Source organism: Mugil cephalus, chromosome 3 (assembly GCF_022458985.1).
Source record: "Mugil cephalus isolate CIBA_MC_2020 chromosome 3, CIBA_Mcephalus_1.1, whole genome shotgun sequence".
NCBI classification, from domain to species: domain Eukaryota; kingdom Metazoa; phylum Chordata; class Actinopteri; order Mugiliformes; family Mugilidae; genus Mugil; species Mugil cephalus.
The window spans coordinates 21,860,694-21,876,979 of NC_061772.1; the positions used below are offsets into that span (position 1 = coordinate 21,860,694).

Sequence of the window (16,286 nt, forward strand, 5' to 3'; positions counted from 1 at the left end):
TAAAATGTTCAAGATGAGCAAAGGGGACGAAAGTGTGTTGAAATTCTAATTAAAAGGCCGCTCTAAAGTGTTTCCTTTCCTTTAGCTCTAGATATGTTTTCCATACTTCCTCTTTCTTGTTTATTGTCTTGTAAGACTTTAACAGCAGGTATACAGGTGTGCCACCCGTATGCACCTGGTAGGTTTTATGGTTTGTTACTAGAAGAAGAAGGAATAGAGGCAACGTTTTTTTCCTGCTTTCTCTTCTCAGGATAAATAAACCGCAGAAACATCTGTGTTGCGAATGGACTTGCGTGCATCTTATTCCTAAGATGAATTGTCCGCTCATCGTATAACCAACCAAAGCTGTTAGATGGATGTGGTGGAACAAATAGAGCAGTGTTCAGTGCAATTTCACAGAAAATTGAGATACTCAACAGCGCAGCTATCCTGAATTTATTTGATTTAAAGCGATTCAAACAGATATACGAAGTGATGAGCCGCGCTCACATAAGCAGCTGGATGCTATTTCTCCAGGCTGATCTGAGGCTGGGAAAGACAATGGCAACCAGCTTGGTAAGGGGATGTTTCTATTTGCGAGCGTCCACCACTCCCTCCAGTCCGTCCCCCCCCCCACTCATCCAAAGAACAATGATGAATAGAGCATTTGCCTGATGTCATCCGGCATTGCTGCCACTGATCTGACCAGAGTCATAAATCCTCTCCCCGCCAGTTCCTGTCGCAAACTGATATAGTCCTCATCCGTAGTCTCCCAGAAGATAACCTCCTGAACACATCCGCTTTCAGAAGAAGATGTCCAAACTAGATGCCATTCCCACAGCGTCTGTCTTTACCGAACAAAGGTCATTTCATTTCCACGTCCAGTGTCTGAGTCAAACTTCGAGTCCTTGAGCGGAGACGGCTCAAAGGAAAAATCAAGAGTACATTCTTGTGGTGAAGTAACGAACTAAAGAAGCGTCTTGAGCCGAGCGCAATCTCTTCTCTTTTGTTGTTTGCGGTAGATGCAAAACAATGGCTGCTCTTCATGCCAACCAAAATAGAGTGACAAACAACGGGGCATATTGAACTCCGCTGTGCTTGTCAGGAATGAATCATCTCATTTGTGAAGTTATTTGGAAGAAATGTTTTTACTATTGCCCTTGCTCCCTGGTGCATGCATGTCTGTGAGGCGGTGTGAAACAGAGCCGAGGCCGTTTTCACCCGGTTTTTCACCCCCATGACTTATTGGAAAGGTTTCCCACCGCTGCACGTGTGACCGTTATCATGTCTGCACAGATGGGCAGCCTGCACCCTGCAACTGTGGGTTTGCACGATGGGAAAGTGACATTATCCTTTACTGATTATTTCTCAGCAGCCAAGTCCATTCTTAATAAATCTCACAGTAAGAAGTGAGGTCATTTACTTTTTTTTTTGTGTGTTTCTACAGTCTGCCTACACACAGTTTGTTACAGATGTTACAGGGGCAAAACCACTTTTTCCTTTAGTTTTTTACATCAGTGCAAATTTTACATCTTTGGGGTATGGACTGCTTTTGGACAAAGCTTCATCTATGGGGGTCCCCCCACCTATTATATGTTTTCTATATTAAACTCGGCTTAGGGCTATTGATAAATATACATTAATGTCATCATTTTGCATTCAATATTAAGCTATTTAGGTAATACACATGTTCAAATATTCATTTTTTATTTCAACCATGTGCAACAGTAGGGTGGCCGTGCAACTGCCATAAATGGAAAACACACCTGACATAAACATAGCAGAGTTCTTCTGGGATTTCACCTGGGGACGGAATAAGATCTCGGCCAATTGCGTGGAACCTGATAGAGTCAGCGTGTAATATGCAGCCTCGTGATTGGCTTGGCAGTAATAGGGGTGGGGCCTGCGGTGTACAGGAGGCTGAGATTGACAGGTTTGCTGAGATGAGACAGCTCCTGTGTCCTGTATTATTTTTCCCTTTACTAAAATATCTGGGTTTCATGTTAATATGCATTTAAAAAATTATTATTTTTTTAAATGCATGTACTGTATATATATGAATAAAAGTGTCAAATCAACCAAAGCTTTTGCGACCCCCTCCCTGCAGTACCTCCACGCATCCCCTAGATGTCGCAGACCCCCTGTTGAAGGCCTGTGATCTAAATGTTTGTCTCCTCCTCAGATGTCATGGCGTCCGACCTACCGAAGCTCCAAGTTTCGAAATGTGTATGGAAAAGTAGGCAACCGGGAGCACTGCTTCGACGGCATCCCCATCACCAAGAACGTCCATGACAACCACTTCTGTGCCGTCAACTCCAAGTTCGTGGCGGTCGTCACCGAGAGCGCCGGCGGGGGCTCCTTCATTGTTATACCTGTTTCCCAGGTAACTGACACACTGGATTTAATGTTTGTTGCCATGCCAACTGGCATCAAAAATGAGTGGGGCCTTCAGATAATTTGCTGTTTTTTTGTTTTTTTTGTTTTGCATTACTGTTAGATGAGTGTTTCTTTGATTAGATTGTATTTAAATACTTATTTGTTCTTAATTCCCCCCAAAAAAGAGTATTTGAGACGTTTAAGTATACAAAATACACCAACGACGTGGAGCTTCTGAAGGATTTATTGTAGAATATCTCGCGTCAAAGTGGCAAACATGCCAAGCTTTGCCACTCAGCAGCCACCTTGGCGCTCCATCCCAACACACCGCGGTAGTTATTTTGGTTAAACAAGACCAGCCCCCTATCTAAATGAATAGGCAGGGAGCCATAACTCCTACAACATATCTAATAAAAAATGCTTTAAATGTTTGGTGGCCTACTATACTACTACTACATAGTACACATTTCGCAACACCAAGTTAATTTACGGCTCAATCCAGAGCACCACAATGTAACAATGGTGGCTCATCCCACCAGAGTACTTCTATAAATACCATGCTCTTTTGGGCTATAAATAAAGAAAGACAAGAAAATTTTCAATACTTTTCTGTGCAAAGTCTTTCTGCTGCTACTGCAACACATCTGAACCAGTTTTTGTGGACTGTCACTGCAACGGCACCATTGCGTTGATGCGTTCGGCTCTTACAGAGCAGACGATTGAAACTTGTTTGAGGGAGGGGTTGGATATGTATCCCGCGACGCAACCGCCATCTGTGGCAGTTTTTTTTTTTTTTTTTTAAAGACGTCTATTCAAGATTCTTCAAGTGGTTTGGGGACTAGCATATACCGTCTCTGGTAATATACTTTTTTTTTTTTTTTTTCCTGCAGCTTCATAAAATTCCTGCTATTTTCAGCCACTTCACAGCGCAGTAAAAATCTGAAGCTGCACAACTGTTTCCACACAAACGAACTGTAACTGCTATTGAAAAGCACGCTGCTCTTAAACCTTCCAGCCAGAATCAAACGCCGGCCTCGTGACTGGGTTTGTGTTGCCAGGCATAGTGGTGTTGCCCATAAATAGGACAAAATGACCCATTTGTATGAAAAGTGTGAAATTCTTTTTCTTGTAATGGGAAAATAGATTTCTTTTTTCATTCTGCGAATGAATTGTGCGTTATTGCTTTTTTTTAATACACTGTTGAAAGTGATTTTTCACCAACAAGACCACATTTTAATTGATGAAAGAAATCGTTGAAAGAAACTGATGATCAAGCAGTTGAATTAACAGGATGAAGAAAAGAAAGAGTCAGAGTGGACAGGGTAGAGAAGTGAGACAAACTGAGATGAAGGGACACGCACACATACCAATCAGCCAATCAGCCACAACATTAGGACCACTGACAGGATGAGTGAATAACATTGAGCATCTTGTGACAATTCTGCTGGGAAACTTTTGGATGCTACTTAAACATGTAGCACCCACCCCATAATAATGACACTCCTTGATGGCAGCAGCCATCACCAGCGGATACAGCCTGACACAGACACACAGAAACGGTTTAGGAACAACTCAGAATACATGAGAAACAGCACAAGGCCTCCAAATCCCAAAGATGATCAAGTATCCGTGGGATGCACTGGAACGAGCATTTAAATGAGAATAAGGTCACATTTAAAGTGTGGGGCTGATATTGAGCCTGATAGTTTCTAATAATCATCTTCAGGTGCTTAAATAGTCATCAAGACAAGTGCTTCCTGTTTCTGTGTGTTCTTTTTACGGCAGCATCAACAGCAGTGGAGAAGAAATGCTAGTAGCACTTCCCCTTAGTTTGCGTCTGCTCGCCTTCGACGACATTGTGGGTATGAGAGAACGCAAAGTGCTTTGTCTCTTTAAGAGAGGCCGTGCCAAGGCACTTGAAAAGCTCTTTGCTGCCAGGCAGCGTTGAGTCAAGCTGTTATCAGGCTGGAGAAGCATTCAGCGAGCTGAGACTTCAGCTGCGTTTTACTTTAAACCATCATGAGCCGAGGTTCTCTCTCATTTGGGCGATTAGATCATTGGTGTGAGTTTCTCCAAGGATGTCAGTCGTTTCCTAGATTTTCTTCAAATTAGTTTTATTCACAACGTTGGTGCTCGATAAGAGACCAGCGATCTCTGTCCTCTGTTCCCAAGTGTTATCAGTTTATATACAGACCAGTCTTGTGAGACAGGTTCACATACAAAAAAATAAAAATACACAAAGAAAGGTGGTTGTGACAGTAAAAAGTTGCACATTTAATTTTAAATACATTTTCAGAATTAATTTCTGGAAAATGTAGAAAAACTGTTTAAATATTCACTTTAAAGGCTTGTTCCTGGCGTTTAATAGTTGCACATTTTCATGGACTGGTATTTTTCATGCTGTGTAATGACTTTGAATGTGACACGTCCGGGGAAACCCGATCAATTTCCTCCGGGTCTCAAAGTATCGGACTAAAGCGTTTCCTCGGGTTTCTGCTGAGTTGGCAGGTTCAGAAATGGCATGTATCATATTCAGCAGCTTCTGTGTGATGTCGACAGCATCCTCCGGTCTAAAACAGCAGATCAGCAAGAGACACACGGTTGAGCGTCAAAATTTCTTTAAAAAGAAAAAGAAAAAAAGACAACAGGAACTTATTTTTATTTTTATAAAGTAATCTGTGTTTTTTATGCTGAAATGATTATTTGTTCTAAGAAACTTTATTAAGAGAAAATTTTTATACAGCTTTAAGACAGTTAATGTTTTCTTTATGACGCTGGAATTTTAGATATTGCATACAATGCGCGTTATGCTAAATGAGAAACAATGGTTTTCGACTACAGAATTTTACAGAAAGTAATATAAACTGCACCAGTGAATGTGGTTCAGTCTTAATTTGAGGACAGGAGGAATATAGACGTACTAAAGTAATCCCCAGAATTTCAAATTGAGCTCCTCTTCCTTCGTAACACAACACACTGGTTTGTGGCGGGACCAGCTAAAGGTGCGGTATGAGGCGTGGCTGACGTATTACTATGACAGCCGGAGACACAGCCATATGTTTGCCCGCAGACGAAGCTGCTAGCCAGCAGACGGACTGCCGCTGGCACCAGCTGGTCCTCAGACAGGCCCAGAAACACAAGGTCACCAACGCCACTTCATGACCTCAGACAAAGGAGAGATTTCAGTGGGTGTGGTGGTGCTATTAGGTATCACTGCCCAACACATTATTCAGGCCAAAATGAATCTGTGCCTCTTAATTATTAGATTGTTTTTGTGTCTCTTGTTAATGGAACTGTAATTGATGTTTATTTTAGAGTTGAACTTGGACAAAATTTAGAATTTTGGTCTTTCAGCTCAGCTCAACTCATCTAATATTATATTATTATATGTTAAATTATAAACTCACCTCATTGAATCTTATTCTATATAATCTCATCCCAACTTCAGATCATAACACCGTGTAATTTAATCTGATCTCAAGTTAATTATCAACTCAGCTCATCACATTTCAAATGAAATGAAATTATCATCTCATCTAAGCCTAAATTAAATTAATTTATCAGCTCAACTCAACTCAGATTAACTTCAGCTCAGCTAAACTCATCACATCTCAAATTAAATAAAATAAAATTATCATCTCATCTAAGCCTAAATCAAATTAACTCATCAGTTAAACTCAATTTATCTCATCTGTTCTTAATCTTGTGGACATTTTATAAACCATGTCATTGCTAAATTTGCTTTAGCAGCATCAAACAATGTTACATTTGATGCGATATTTGTACAGCAGCTTTTTTACACTAATATGAAAGAATAAAGGGCGATTTTCAATTTAGTGATATTTCATTATTTGCAGATTAACGTGATAAATAAATTCCCAACAAGAAACAGACAGTGTGTTATTCTGTCACAGTGTATTATGATCATCAGCCTCAGGCCACTATAAATAACACCCTTACTGTACCTAGTCACCAAATCACAGAGTCCAAACACTGCAGTCAGGGCTGACACGTATAAACCGGAACGTATCGGCGCGTATCACAGCATCAACGTGATATAAACCACAGCGACGGTATATTCAGTCCGTCCCGCTTCATAGTCATGACTCAGCTTTCTGTTAACTGAGGCGTGGCACGGAGAGCGTGCCACAGAATATTTCTAACCGCTCCTGCTAAGACTGACGGTGTCTTTAATTAGGCTGCAGCAACATGGACGTGCGACCACACCATCAGAGAGGATAAAGAAAAAAAAATTACAGACTTGAAACAACAAATTAGTTGTGGAGCTCCTCCTATTCTGTGATTCATTCATCTGCTTTATAATAAGACAGGGCAGAGGAAATGCAGTGCACAGGTCGCATTATCAAAGATTTATCGGGAAATACAGATCAATAAAAGTTGGTAGCAATCACAGCGCGCTGCCTCTGGTGTATTGGACATGTTGGTACCTGGCCAGCGCAGCTGTGCGTCACTGATGGTGCTCATCTGAGCCCCAGCCTCAGGAAATGAGTCGCACAAAGGGACTTAATGCAGAGCGATATTGTTTTCTTGTCAGATAAACGCTTGCTGGATAGCTATCATTACAATTTTCTATTAAATTGCAGCGTGTGGTGCGGAGGTAGGAGATGAGACTGTGAGGGTGTTTAATTTAGACTCCCTCATTATGCCTCGTGGACTTGCTGAACCCTGGATTTCCCTGCAGACATTACATCTTTGTAGGTAATTAGCTAAAGCAGCTAAATAAGGTGTCCCTTAGATCCCACGTTATTAATGTTTTGAGGCCGCGTTAAAAAACCTCCCAGTCACTGAAGCACTTGCAGAGAAATGTAACGTCAGAAGGTTTGTCGGCCATGTTTAACGTTTAAATAACACGTGTGGACACGTTAGAGGTTTGCATTAAGTATAAGATGATGTCTGACTTCCATTGAATTGCTCTGCTTCCTCTTTTCTTTTCCTCTCATGTTGTCTTGAAACGGCATTCTGTTTCACAGCGTCTATCTTTTGGCAAAGGTTGATTTGTATTGGTTTTGGCCTTTGCCTCCTGATCTTGTTAGCGAAGCCCTCGCCGTCTTTGGCAGCGTGTTACCTTTAGACCTCAATCATTTTTCTGGCTCAGATTATAGACCCCTCTTTGTGTCCTCCTATTTGTAGCTATCAGACTCGATTAAATGTTGACATGGCTAACCTCCAGCCGTACCGTAGTCGTGTGATTCACCAATTTGTCGCCCGCTGTTAATTAATAAAAAGTTTCTCTTTTGTTTTTAGTGTGGAACAGTTTGAAATTTCGCTTTTCGTGCTCTCTTTGAAGATTAAGATGCAAATATATGTAAAGGACTTAATATTTTTAATAAAAGTAGATTTAATTCAGGCTTCTTTCATGGTTCAGTGAGAAGAGTGCATGTAAACACACACTTCACAGAGGCATGACCCGACGCTCCGAAACAAATCTCAGAGGAAATAAAAAAAAGAGGTCAGTGGATTGAAGTGGCATCAAACATTCATGACATCACGCCCGACATTAAGAGGTTTTCTGTCATCTGTTGCTATGAGCCAGTGCCCCTCTGTGGACTCTGTGGGTTATTGCAATAACAATTATTGTGCCTCAGACGTCCCTGTACAATAACCAGGTCTCCTCTGTTCAGCTCCGGCTTTATGGAGTCATCTCAGCAATGTGATTTCAGTGTTATTAAGTTTTATGATCGCATCAATAGAAGACAGGAACGGTTTTGTTCAGTAATGTTCTCTGTAGATGGAAACAGACGATATAGTTGTCATGTTTATCGTTGCTTGTTAGGTCTTAGAAATGTTCTGTTCCTTTCTGCTCCTGTTTTGCGTTTTAGGCTTTACTGAAGCCTCTTCCCACTTAACATTATTTTATTATTTAAAGTTTAGTTCACGCGCCTCTGCCGCTCTGTTTCAGTGTGGCCGCCTGGACTCTCATTACCCAAAAGTGTGCGGCCACCAAGGCAATGTGCTGGATATCAAGTGGAACCCCTTCTTTGAAAACATCATAGCATCATGCTCCGAGGACACCTCGGTAAGTCGCCAACAACCCGAGAGACGTTTTACGAGCCACGAAAGGTAAAGAGTTTGTCGGTGTTTCTTCTTTTTGTTGTTGTGGTCACAACGTGACTCGTGTTGGGATTTTAATGGCAAAACGACAGATGTGTTCAGAAACTACATGAATTACATTACACTCATCAAGTCTCAGTCACCATTACTCTTAATCTCACATTTTTATATTATATACTACACTAAAACCTCTGCTTGGCCTTTTTCCTTAAGTACAATTTTACACCACAGAACAGTAAAGAGCCATAGTAGCACCGCTCCCTGTGTAGTGCTTTCACTTGTTGAAGGATAATCTGGTTCAACAGAGCCTCCAGCCATAGCTGTAATCCAGACTAATCCTGATGCAATGGGCTACATTGATAGCTTGTGCTATTTTTGATCGGACTGATCTCAGGCTGTGCCTTACTGATTGTGGTTTTTGCGTTCACAGAGTTTTGAAAAACACGCAGAAGCCTCCTGACAATTATAAAACAAATTATAAAATAACCCATCTATTTAGAAAAAGAACCTCACGTGTGTGTGTTTGCGTATTAATTTATATTCTGTGTGTGTGTCTGAGCAGGTCAGAGTGTGGGAGATCCCAGAGGGCGGCCTGAGGCGCAACATGACGGAGGCGGTGCTGGAGCTGTACGGTCACAGCAGACGCGTGGGGCTCATAGAGTGGCACCCCACCAGCAGCGGCATCCTCTTCAGCGCAGGCTACGACTATAAGGTACCAACACGTCGGTGTCACAGCGCAGTGATTGCATTAAGTTGTTTATAGTCTGTTACTGTAATTACAGAATTATAGAAAGTTCAATTCGCAAGGTCACGACATAATCACATCACCCACCCCCCCCCCTCCCCCTCCCCCGACTGTGTCAGATCCTGATCTGGAACCTGGAGATCGGAGAGCCGGTGAAAATGATCGACTGCCACACTGACGTCATCCTCAGCATGTCCTTCAACACGGACGGCAGCCTGCTGGCCACCAGCTGCAAAGACAAGAATCTGCGTGTCATTGAGCCGCGCTCTGGGAGAGTCCTTCAGGTTAGGAGGAGGTGGCTGATGGGAGTTCATGGGAGCGTGCTGTAGTCGGAACAGTTAACACGGCTTTATTTGCACCGATCAGGCACAACATTAAAACCACTGACATCGACCGTGACAATTCATTGTTCCGCTGGGAAACCTTTGGACCTGGCATTCGTGTGCAGGTTACTTAGACTTGTACCACCCACCTAGACCAGGCCAGACACCACCCACCCCATAGCAACGACACTCCTTGATGGCAGCAGCCATCACCAGCAGGATAGTGACAGGAAAACACACAAAAACGGTTTAGGAACAACTCAAAAAATATGAAAAACACTAGAAGGCACCACAGGGCACCCTCAGAAGGCCCATGTCCATTCTCTGACGAGTCACAATGGACGGTGGTCATAATGTTATGCCTGATCTGGGTATGTTCAAAGTATCTTTTTTGCTGGATGGTCATTTAAATTCACTTTACTTTTACAATATGTCGCTGGAATTTAATATTATAGTGTACACATAAACTAGTGACCTATTTATGTCCTTTCAGCTTTCACTTTTTACACACAACTATTCTATTTCAAGATATCTTTGTGGTTTGTTGAAAACCCTTTTTTGTTTTAACGAATAGTACACCAATGTGTTTTTTTTTTTATGAAATAGAGGGTCTGAATGCAGGACACGAGGTGAACCCTTTTGAGAAAACAAAAGTGAATTTAATTAAAAACTTACTGGCGGTGAGTGGCCAGGAGACGCTGCAGTGATGGACCAGTTTCCCTGCAGGCTTTACGGCCTCTCAGATGGAACACCACGGGCACATTCAAATAACAGTCTTTCATCCATTAACGATGGCTGAGTTCGATGTGTCAGTGAGCTATCAGAGCTAACCAGCACGTATAAAATCGAGACTTCTCGTGCTTTCTGTAGTGTGTGAAAATATCTGCTTGGGAAAACATCTATTGAACGGGTGGACAAGTCCAAACGGGAATAATGAAAAGAAGCCAAATGAGTTAGAACAAGAAGACACCGGGTGATCCACAGCAACTCATGGAAAACACATGAGGGAAAAAGGCAGCGTAAACAGATAGATGAACAACAACCAGGGGAAAAGATGACCTAAAGTAGAAACAAAAACCAAAACCAGTGACACCCGTGCACAGAAATGAGGGTGGGAAGGCCAAACTCCTCTGGGATGAACTGGATTCAGCGGCCGAATGGCAGCAAAATCCTTTTTGTTGCCAGTTCTGCTCAACCTTTAAATATCCGACCTCGGTCGGTGATGTTGGTTCTGTAAATGGTTTTAAAGGACACCTCCTCTTCTAACTGTTAAACGCAGCACATCCTTATTTCTTGCACGTCGCACTTCTCTCGCTGCACTTTCTGCGTCTCTTCTGCAGCTATGAGAGGAGGCAAAAACTCCAGGAACGCGGTGTGTAAAAACAGAAAAGGCTTCTGATTAGACACTTATGCTCTACCCCTGCTGCACCGAGTGGAGGTGATGCAGGGGAGGAGGGAAGGAGGGGGGGAGGCGAAATCATGGAAATTTTCTGTACCTGAAATACTGTTTCCAAAAGAGGACAACAAACAGCTCTGCGTCGCGTTCCTGTTTCAGCACAACTTACGAGACAGTTCAACACCATATATGAAATGCTTTCGATTTTTGATTGGTTATGTATCTAGAATTAAAGCCTCACTATTTGTTCTCTGTCTTCTTCTCAACCAGCAAGCCAGTTATAAGAACCACCGCGTAAACCGAGTCGTCTTCCTGGGAAACATGAAACGACTGGTCACGACGGGAGTTTCTCGCTGGAACACCCGGCAGATTGCTCTGTGGGATCAGGTCAGGCAACACCTCCATATGGCCTGCGCCTATAATGCCTCAGTGGGTGGAAGGGGAGTGTGTGTGTGTGTGTGTGTGTGTGTGTGTGTGTGTGTTTAATTCCCTGTATGTGTTTGCTCTTCCTAGGAGGATTTAGCCATGCCAATTGTGGAAGAGGATATCGACGGCCTCTCGGGACTGTTGTTTCCCTTCTACGACTCCGACACACACATGTTGTACTTGGCCGGCAAGGTAAAAAAAAAAAAAAGTGTTACACTGTTGGTTGTTCTGATTTTTTTTTTGAAAGCAATTCAATATATCAATATCTAAATGTAAATATCTGTTATTATTTTCTATGCGCAATAATCCCAAACCACCAACTGACACTGAGGTCTAACTCTCATTTTATCTTATTGTCTCATCTCATGTTATTGTTCTTATCTTATTCTTATTATCTCATTCTGTAATTTTCTCATGTCATCTCATCGTTTTGTCTTGTTCATTTCCTCATACCTGATCTCATATCTCATTCTGTCTTCTTAGCTTATTTTCTTTCTGCGTTGACTTCTCCTTTCGTCACATCTCATCTCATAAAAACACTCTTATGTGAAGTCACAAACAACAAACAAATCGACTAAAGTGGCTGAGTTTGAAACAAAAAGATAATGTGGCACCTTTATTCTCATTTGACACATTCACACGTGTAAGTGGAATAACTACGTCACAAGATGAGATACACACACTGTGTATGTACAGTAAACTATATACTTTATATCTGTGTGCCTTGTTTGATGCGGAGCTACTGTTAAGATCTTATTTGAGTTGCCAAGTGTCAAATTAGTAAGTTGGGATTTCTATAAATGACAAGCAGGATGTGATTCAGTTTATTAAAATGTGACACATATCACACTTTAGACCTTCTTATAAAAACACCTGTCATCACTTTGAGGATGTAAACTCACACATTTCCCACATGTCGCTCCATTGCATGCATCGCTCCATGCATTTCAAATAACAACAGTGAGGTCTTATGTTTGGGGCTGTGTGAGCGGATGAAGGGCGGCTGTGACTGATGGTGGTGGTGAACTACACTATATCAAACCGATTATTATTATCTGATTAGACGTGAAATATGAACTCATTCTCGTGTTGGGATCATTATTGGATTTTGTTTTGTGATAAATTGTGAATAAAAATTGATAAATGAACATTATTATTCTTTTGTTGAACAAAATACTATAAAAAAAACAAAAAGCATAATTGGGGTAATTTTTGACCCATGTAAGAGTGTAGGTATTGTTAGGTCATGGATCTAAAGGTTGAGATGCTGTTGACTGTACTTCTCTCACCTCAAGTACCCGTCATTCATTTGAACTCAACTTCAGTGACTAAAAGTTGTGAGTCAAGTCAATCAACCATGATTTTGTTGCCTTGGCAGGGGGACGGCAACATCCGTTACTTTGAAATTACCACGGAGAAGCCATACATCCAGTACCTAATGGAGTTCCGGTCTCCGGCCCCACAGAAGGGACTGGGTAAGTAATTTGTTGATGCGCAGTATGTGAGTGAGAAGCCTCTCGGTTAGCAGCCTTCAGAGACGGAGGAAAGGGATGAATCACTGTGACAAAAGAGGTTTTGCTTCAGGACGGCTCTATAAATATAAATGGTGCCACATGCCTGACAGGATAGAATTCAATCAAGTAATAAAGAGCAAGATTAATCGAAACAATCCCACTATGAAGTTTAATGAGCTCCACTCCATCTCGTCCACCGGCGCAGTTTTGCAGCGGGTTAGATTTTTATTTTCATTTCTTCCGTGTCTTGTTGAGGAGATTAATTAGTTCTTTCCTGTTGTCAGAAGGATTGTTTCGCCACATGTTCCTGTTCTCGTCTGCAGGTGTGATGCCAAAGCACGGGCTGGATGTGTCAGCCTGCGAGGTGTACCGCTTCTACAAGCTAGTCACGCTGAAGGGTTTGATTGAGCCCATTTCAATGATTGTGCCAAGGAGGGTGAGTAGAAAACGAATGAACCGACTCTCCTCTCTCTCGTTTAAAATCTGAGCATCTGAGCGTATTCATTTACCCGGCATTTAACGAGTTAAGACGCTGTTGAGTGTTTGTCTGACTTCAATTAACATCTCTTGTCGACACTTCTACATAAAGCGTTCTGTCGCGTAATCACCGGAAATACAGAGCAAACTAGCCACAGGTGAGAACAAAGGACAGAGGCAATTTAACCGAATGTGGTCGATACACAAACAGAAAGAAGGAGCTTCTGAAATCAGAATATTGTCAAGGTGAGGGCTGATGTTCCATTATTTGTATAAAGTTTCTGCAGATCAGTGCCGAGCAAATTCATATAATAATAATTAAATTTAATTTAAAATACTGTGTTTGCCTGTTTATCCAGACTTTTAGATAATCAGCTGCATCAGATTAAAGAGAATATGCTCTGAATGTGTCCAGAGTCTGGCCTTATAACGTACACGTCAAATTTATAAAATCCCAAATAACCCTTTTTATGCAAACACACCTTTAAAAAGTATATTTTGCAAATGGCCAAGCTGGTGCAGTACTCATTAAACACTGTCTATGATAAACAGAGAAAATTAAAATGCACAGCAACCAGCTGGTCAGGAAAATCGGAATTAAATTAAAACAGATTCACGGCCCTTTTATAGTGCAAGGTGGTACACTGTCTACACCGGCTCTTGTAAATGCTCCTTGTAAATGCTCAGTGTAGTGTGCTCGCACCAGGTCGTATCTTCTGGAGCTGTCAGAGGAAATCAGATTATTGAAGACACACTCTCTGCCTTTGTGAGAGAAAAAGAAAATCTACAGAACCACTGATAAAGATCATTTGATGGCAATTCTGGGAGTTGCAGACTCTCCACCATGATATGAAACAGAAATGGTGCCATTTGTTATCCTGCTGGCACAAAGATTGATCTCACCAAACCGGGAAACAGAAACCGGCGCCAACACTAAACCTAATAAATGAGGTGGTGAAATATCAAGGAACAGGATGATTTCAACCCCGTCCTTACAACACTGACACTTCATTTATTTATTTAGTGGTGATAATGGCATCATTTTTACCGATACTGCATACCAGAAACCCCCTCCTCTCCCATGGGTCTAGAACATAGGTCTTCAACAGGGGGTCTGCGACCCCTAGGGGATCCAAGGACGTACTGCAAGGGGGCGGGGGGCGCAAAATCTTTGGTTGATTATACATTTTTTTATTTTTTTTTTTTATTTTTCCCCCACAAATTTAAGTTTATGTTAATATTTTTTTCCACTTTTTTTACATAACACTTTTAATCCACTTGAGTACTAATCATAAAAAACAAAAGTTTAATTATTTTCTGACTTTTAACCCTTTGAAAGCCAGTGTTTGTGATGGCATCACAATTTAAAAAAAAAAAAAAAAAAATCAATACTCTAAATGCAAAGTGGATTTTTCTTGGGGGAATTATAACACTGGCATAGGCTGAGTTTTATATAGGACACATATTGTAGGTAGGTAGGGGGTCCCTACTTAATCTCTCCAATTTTGAAGAACCATGGTCTAGACGGTCATGGTGGTGGTGAGAATTAAAGACTAGTGGAGATCTCTGTGGGATAACGAGTCGACTCTAATGAGCCCGATGGGAAGACTAGAGGTGAACGGGTTGAAGGATGGTCACAGCAGTTTTGGATTCAAAAATGGTGACTGACAGCAGCAGACGGGAACATGTTTAATGTTTGACAGCCATGACGCGATTTGCCAATTGAGGTCATAGAAGCATCTGAACAGTTAAGCTGGAGACTCCAATAGTCAGACATTATTGTGTGTATGTTATGTTTTAAGAAAAATAAATTGTTATTTTAATAAGAATATGTACTGAATACGGATGTGAAAATGTGTGTTTACAGTCAGACACATACCAGGAGGACATCTACCCCATGACAGCAGGAACCGAACCTGCCATGTCTGCCAGCGAATGGCTGAGTGGCATTAACAGAGGTAAATTACACATTAAACACTCACTGTGCTCACTTTAATAAAGGACACTTTCTGCACAATTTGCATATTTTATATGATCCTACTTTTCATAATAATGGGGTTTGCATGCAGATTATATGAAAAGTAGGGTTGTATGTGTTCGTGAATTACCAGGTGTGTTGTACATTAAGTTTAAACCTCATAAGTAAAGCTGAGGCAGAGCACGGTGATTATAAAACAGCAGACTGAATCTGTGTTTTCTTGGCTTGCATTGTGACCAAAATGGTAAAAAACTCCCGCAGATAGTATCTTTAATCAGCGTTACACAACCTGAACTCGGCTTTTGATTTGCATTTCTATTCAGCTTTAAGATTACAAAATCAGCCAAGGGAACATTAGGTGACTGTGTTTTTAGCTGTAATGTAGGAATATTTATTTATTTATTTTTTCTTTTCAACATGGTCTGCCTGCTCTTACCATTAGTATACATCATAATAAAGGGAGGAAAAAATATTCAAACTTAATCAAACTTTGATGACAACTACATATTCAAATAAGAAAGACGCTGTCAAAGAGACCAGCACAGATCTTGTGAGAGTCCCTGCTTTGATCTGTTAAGGACTTAAATTTAGGTACATGTGTATTTGGACACTGGAACAATTTTTGTTATTTTAGGTGTTTACCAAACCATACCGAAACTACAATTAGACATATAATGGGCTTTAATTTGGGGGAAACTCACATCCAATTAGGAAGAAAAATTATACATTTTTAGACACAGACGTCTATTTTCAGGGCCTCAAATCTAATAGGACAAATCATCAAAAATAAAATGTTTTTTATTTTATTTTATTGTATTGACCTCTATTGCAAAATCTTTGGTTGATTAGACATTTTTTATATATATTTTTAGAGGGTCGCTGCAATATTAGCAGAATAGACGCTAAGAGTGCAGCTTGCTCACATGAGACCAAAATGGATCGCTCTGTTTTATTTTATTTTCATGTCAGTTATATACCAGTCAGGTATGTTTATGTTTAC

At 41.1% G+C, this 16,286-nt stretch overlaps 1 protein-coding gene across 2 annotated transcripts in view; it reads left to right on the forward strand.

The window, feature by feature from the left end:
- The window catches only part of coro2ba (coronin, actin binding protein, 2Ba), a 43,890-nt gene that overhangs the window by 24,515 nt on the left and 3,089 nt on the right, over nt 1-16,286 (forward strand). For both annotated transcript variants that reach the window (XM_047581604.1, XM_047581603.1), the window contains exons 2-10: nt 2,162-2,362; nt 8,276-8,392; nt 8,990-9,139; nt 9,292-9,456; nt 11,162-11,278; nt 11,405-11,509; nt 12,696-12,792; nt 13,155-13,267; nt 15,176-15,266. In XM_047581604.1, coding sequence (XP_047437560.1) covers nt 2,162-2,362; nt 8,276-8,392; nt 8,990-9,139; nt 9,292-9,456; nt 11,162-11,278; nt 11,405-11,509; nt 12,696-12,792; nt 13,155-13,267; nt 15,176-15,266 — 1,156 coding nt within the window. The remainder of the gene's footprint in view (nt 1-2,161; nt 2,363-8,275; nt 8,393-8,989; nt 9,140-9,291; nt 9,457-11,161; nt 11,279-11,404; nt 11,510-12,695; nt 12,793-13,154; nt 13,268-15,175; nt 15,267-16,286) is intronic.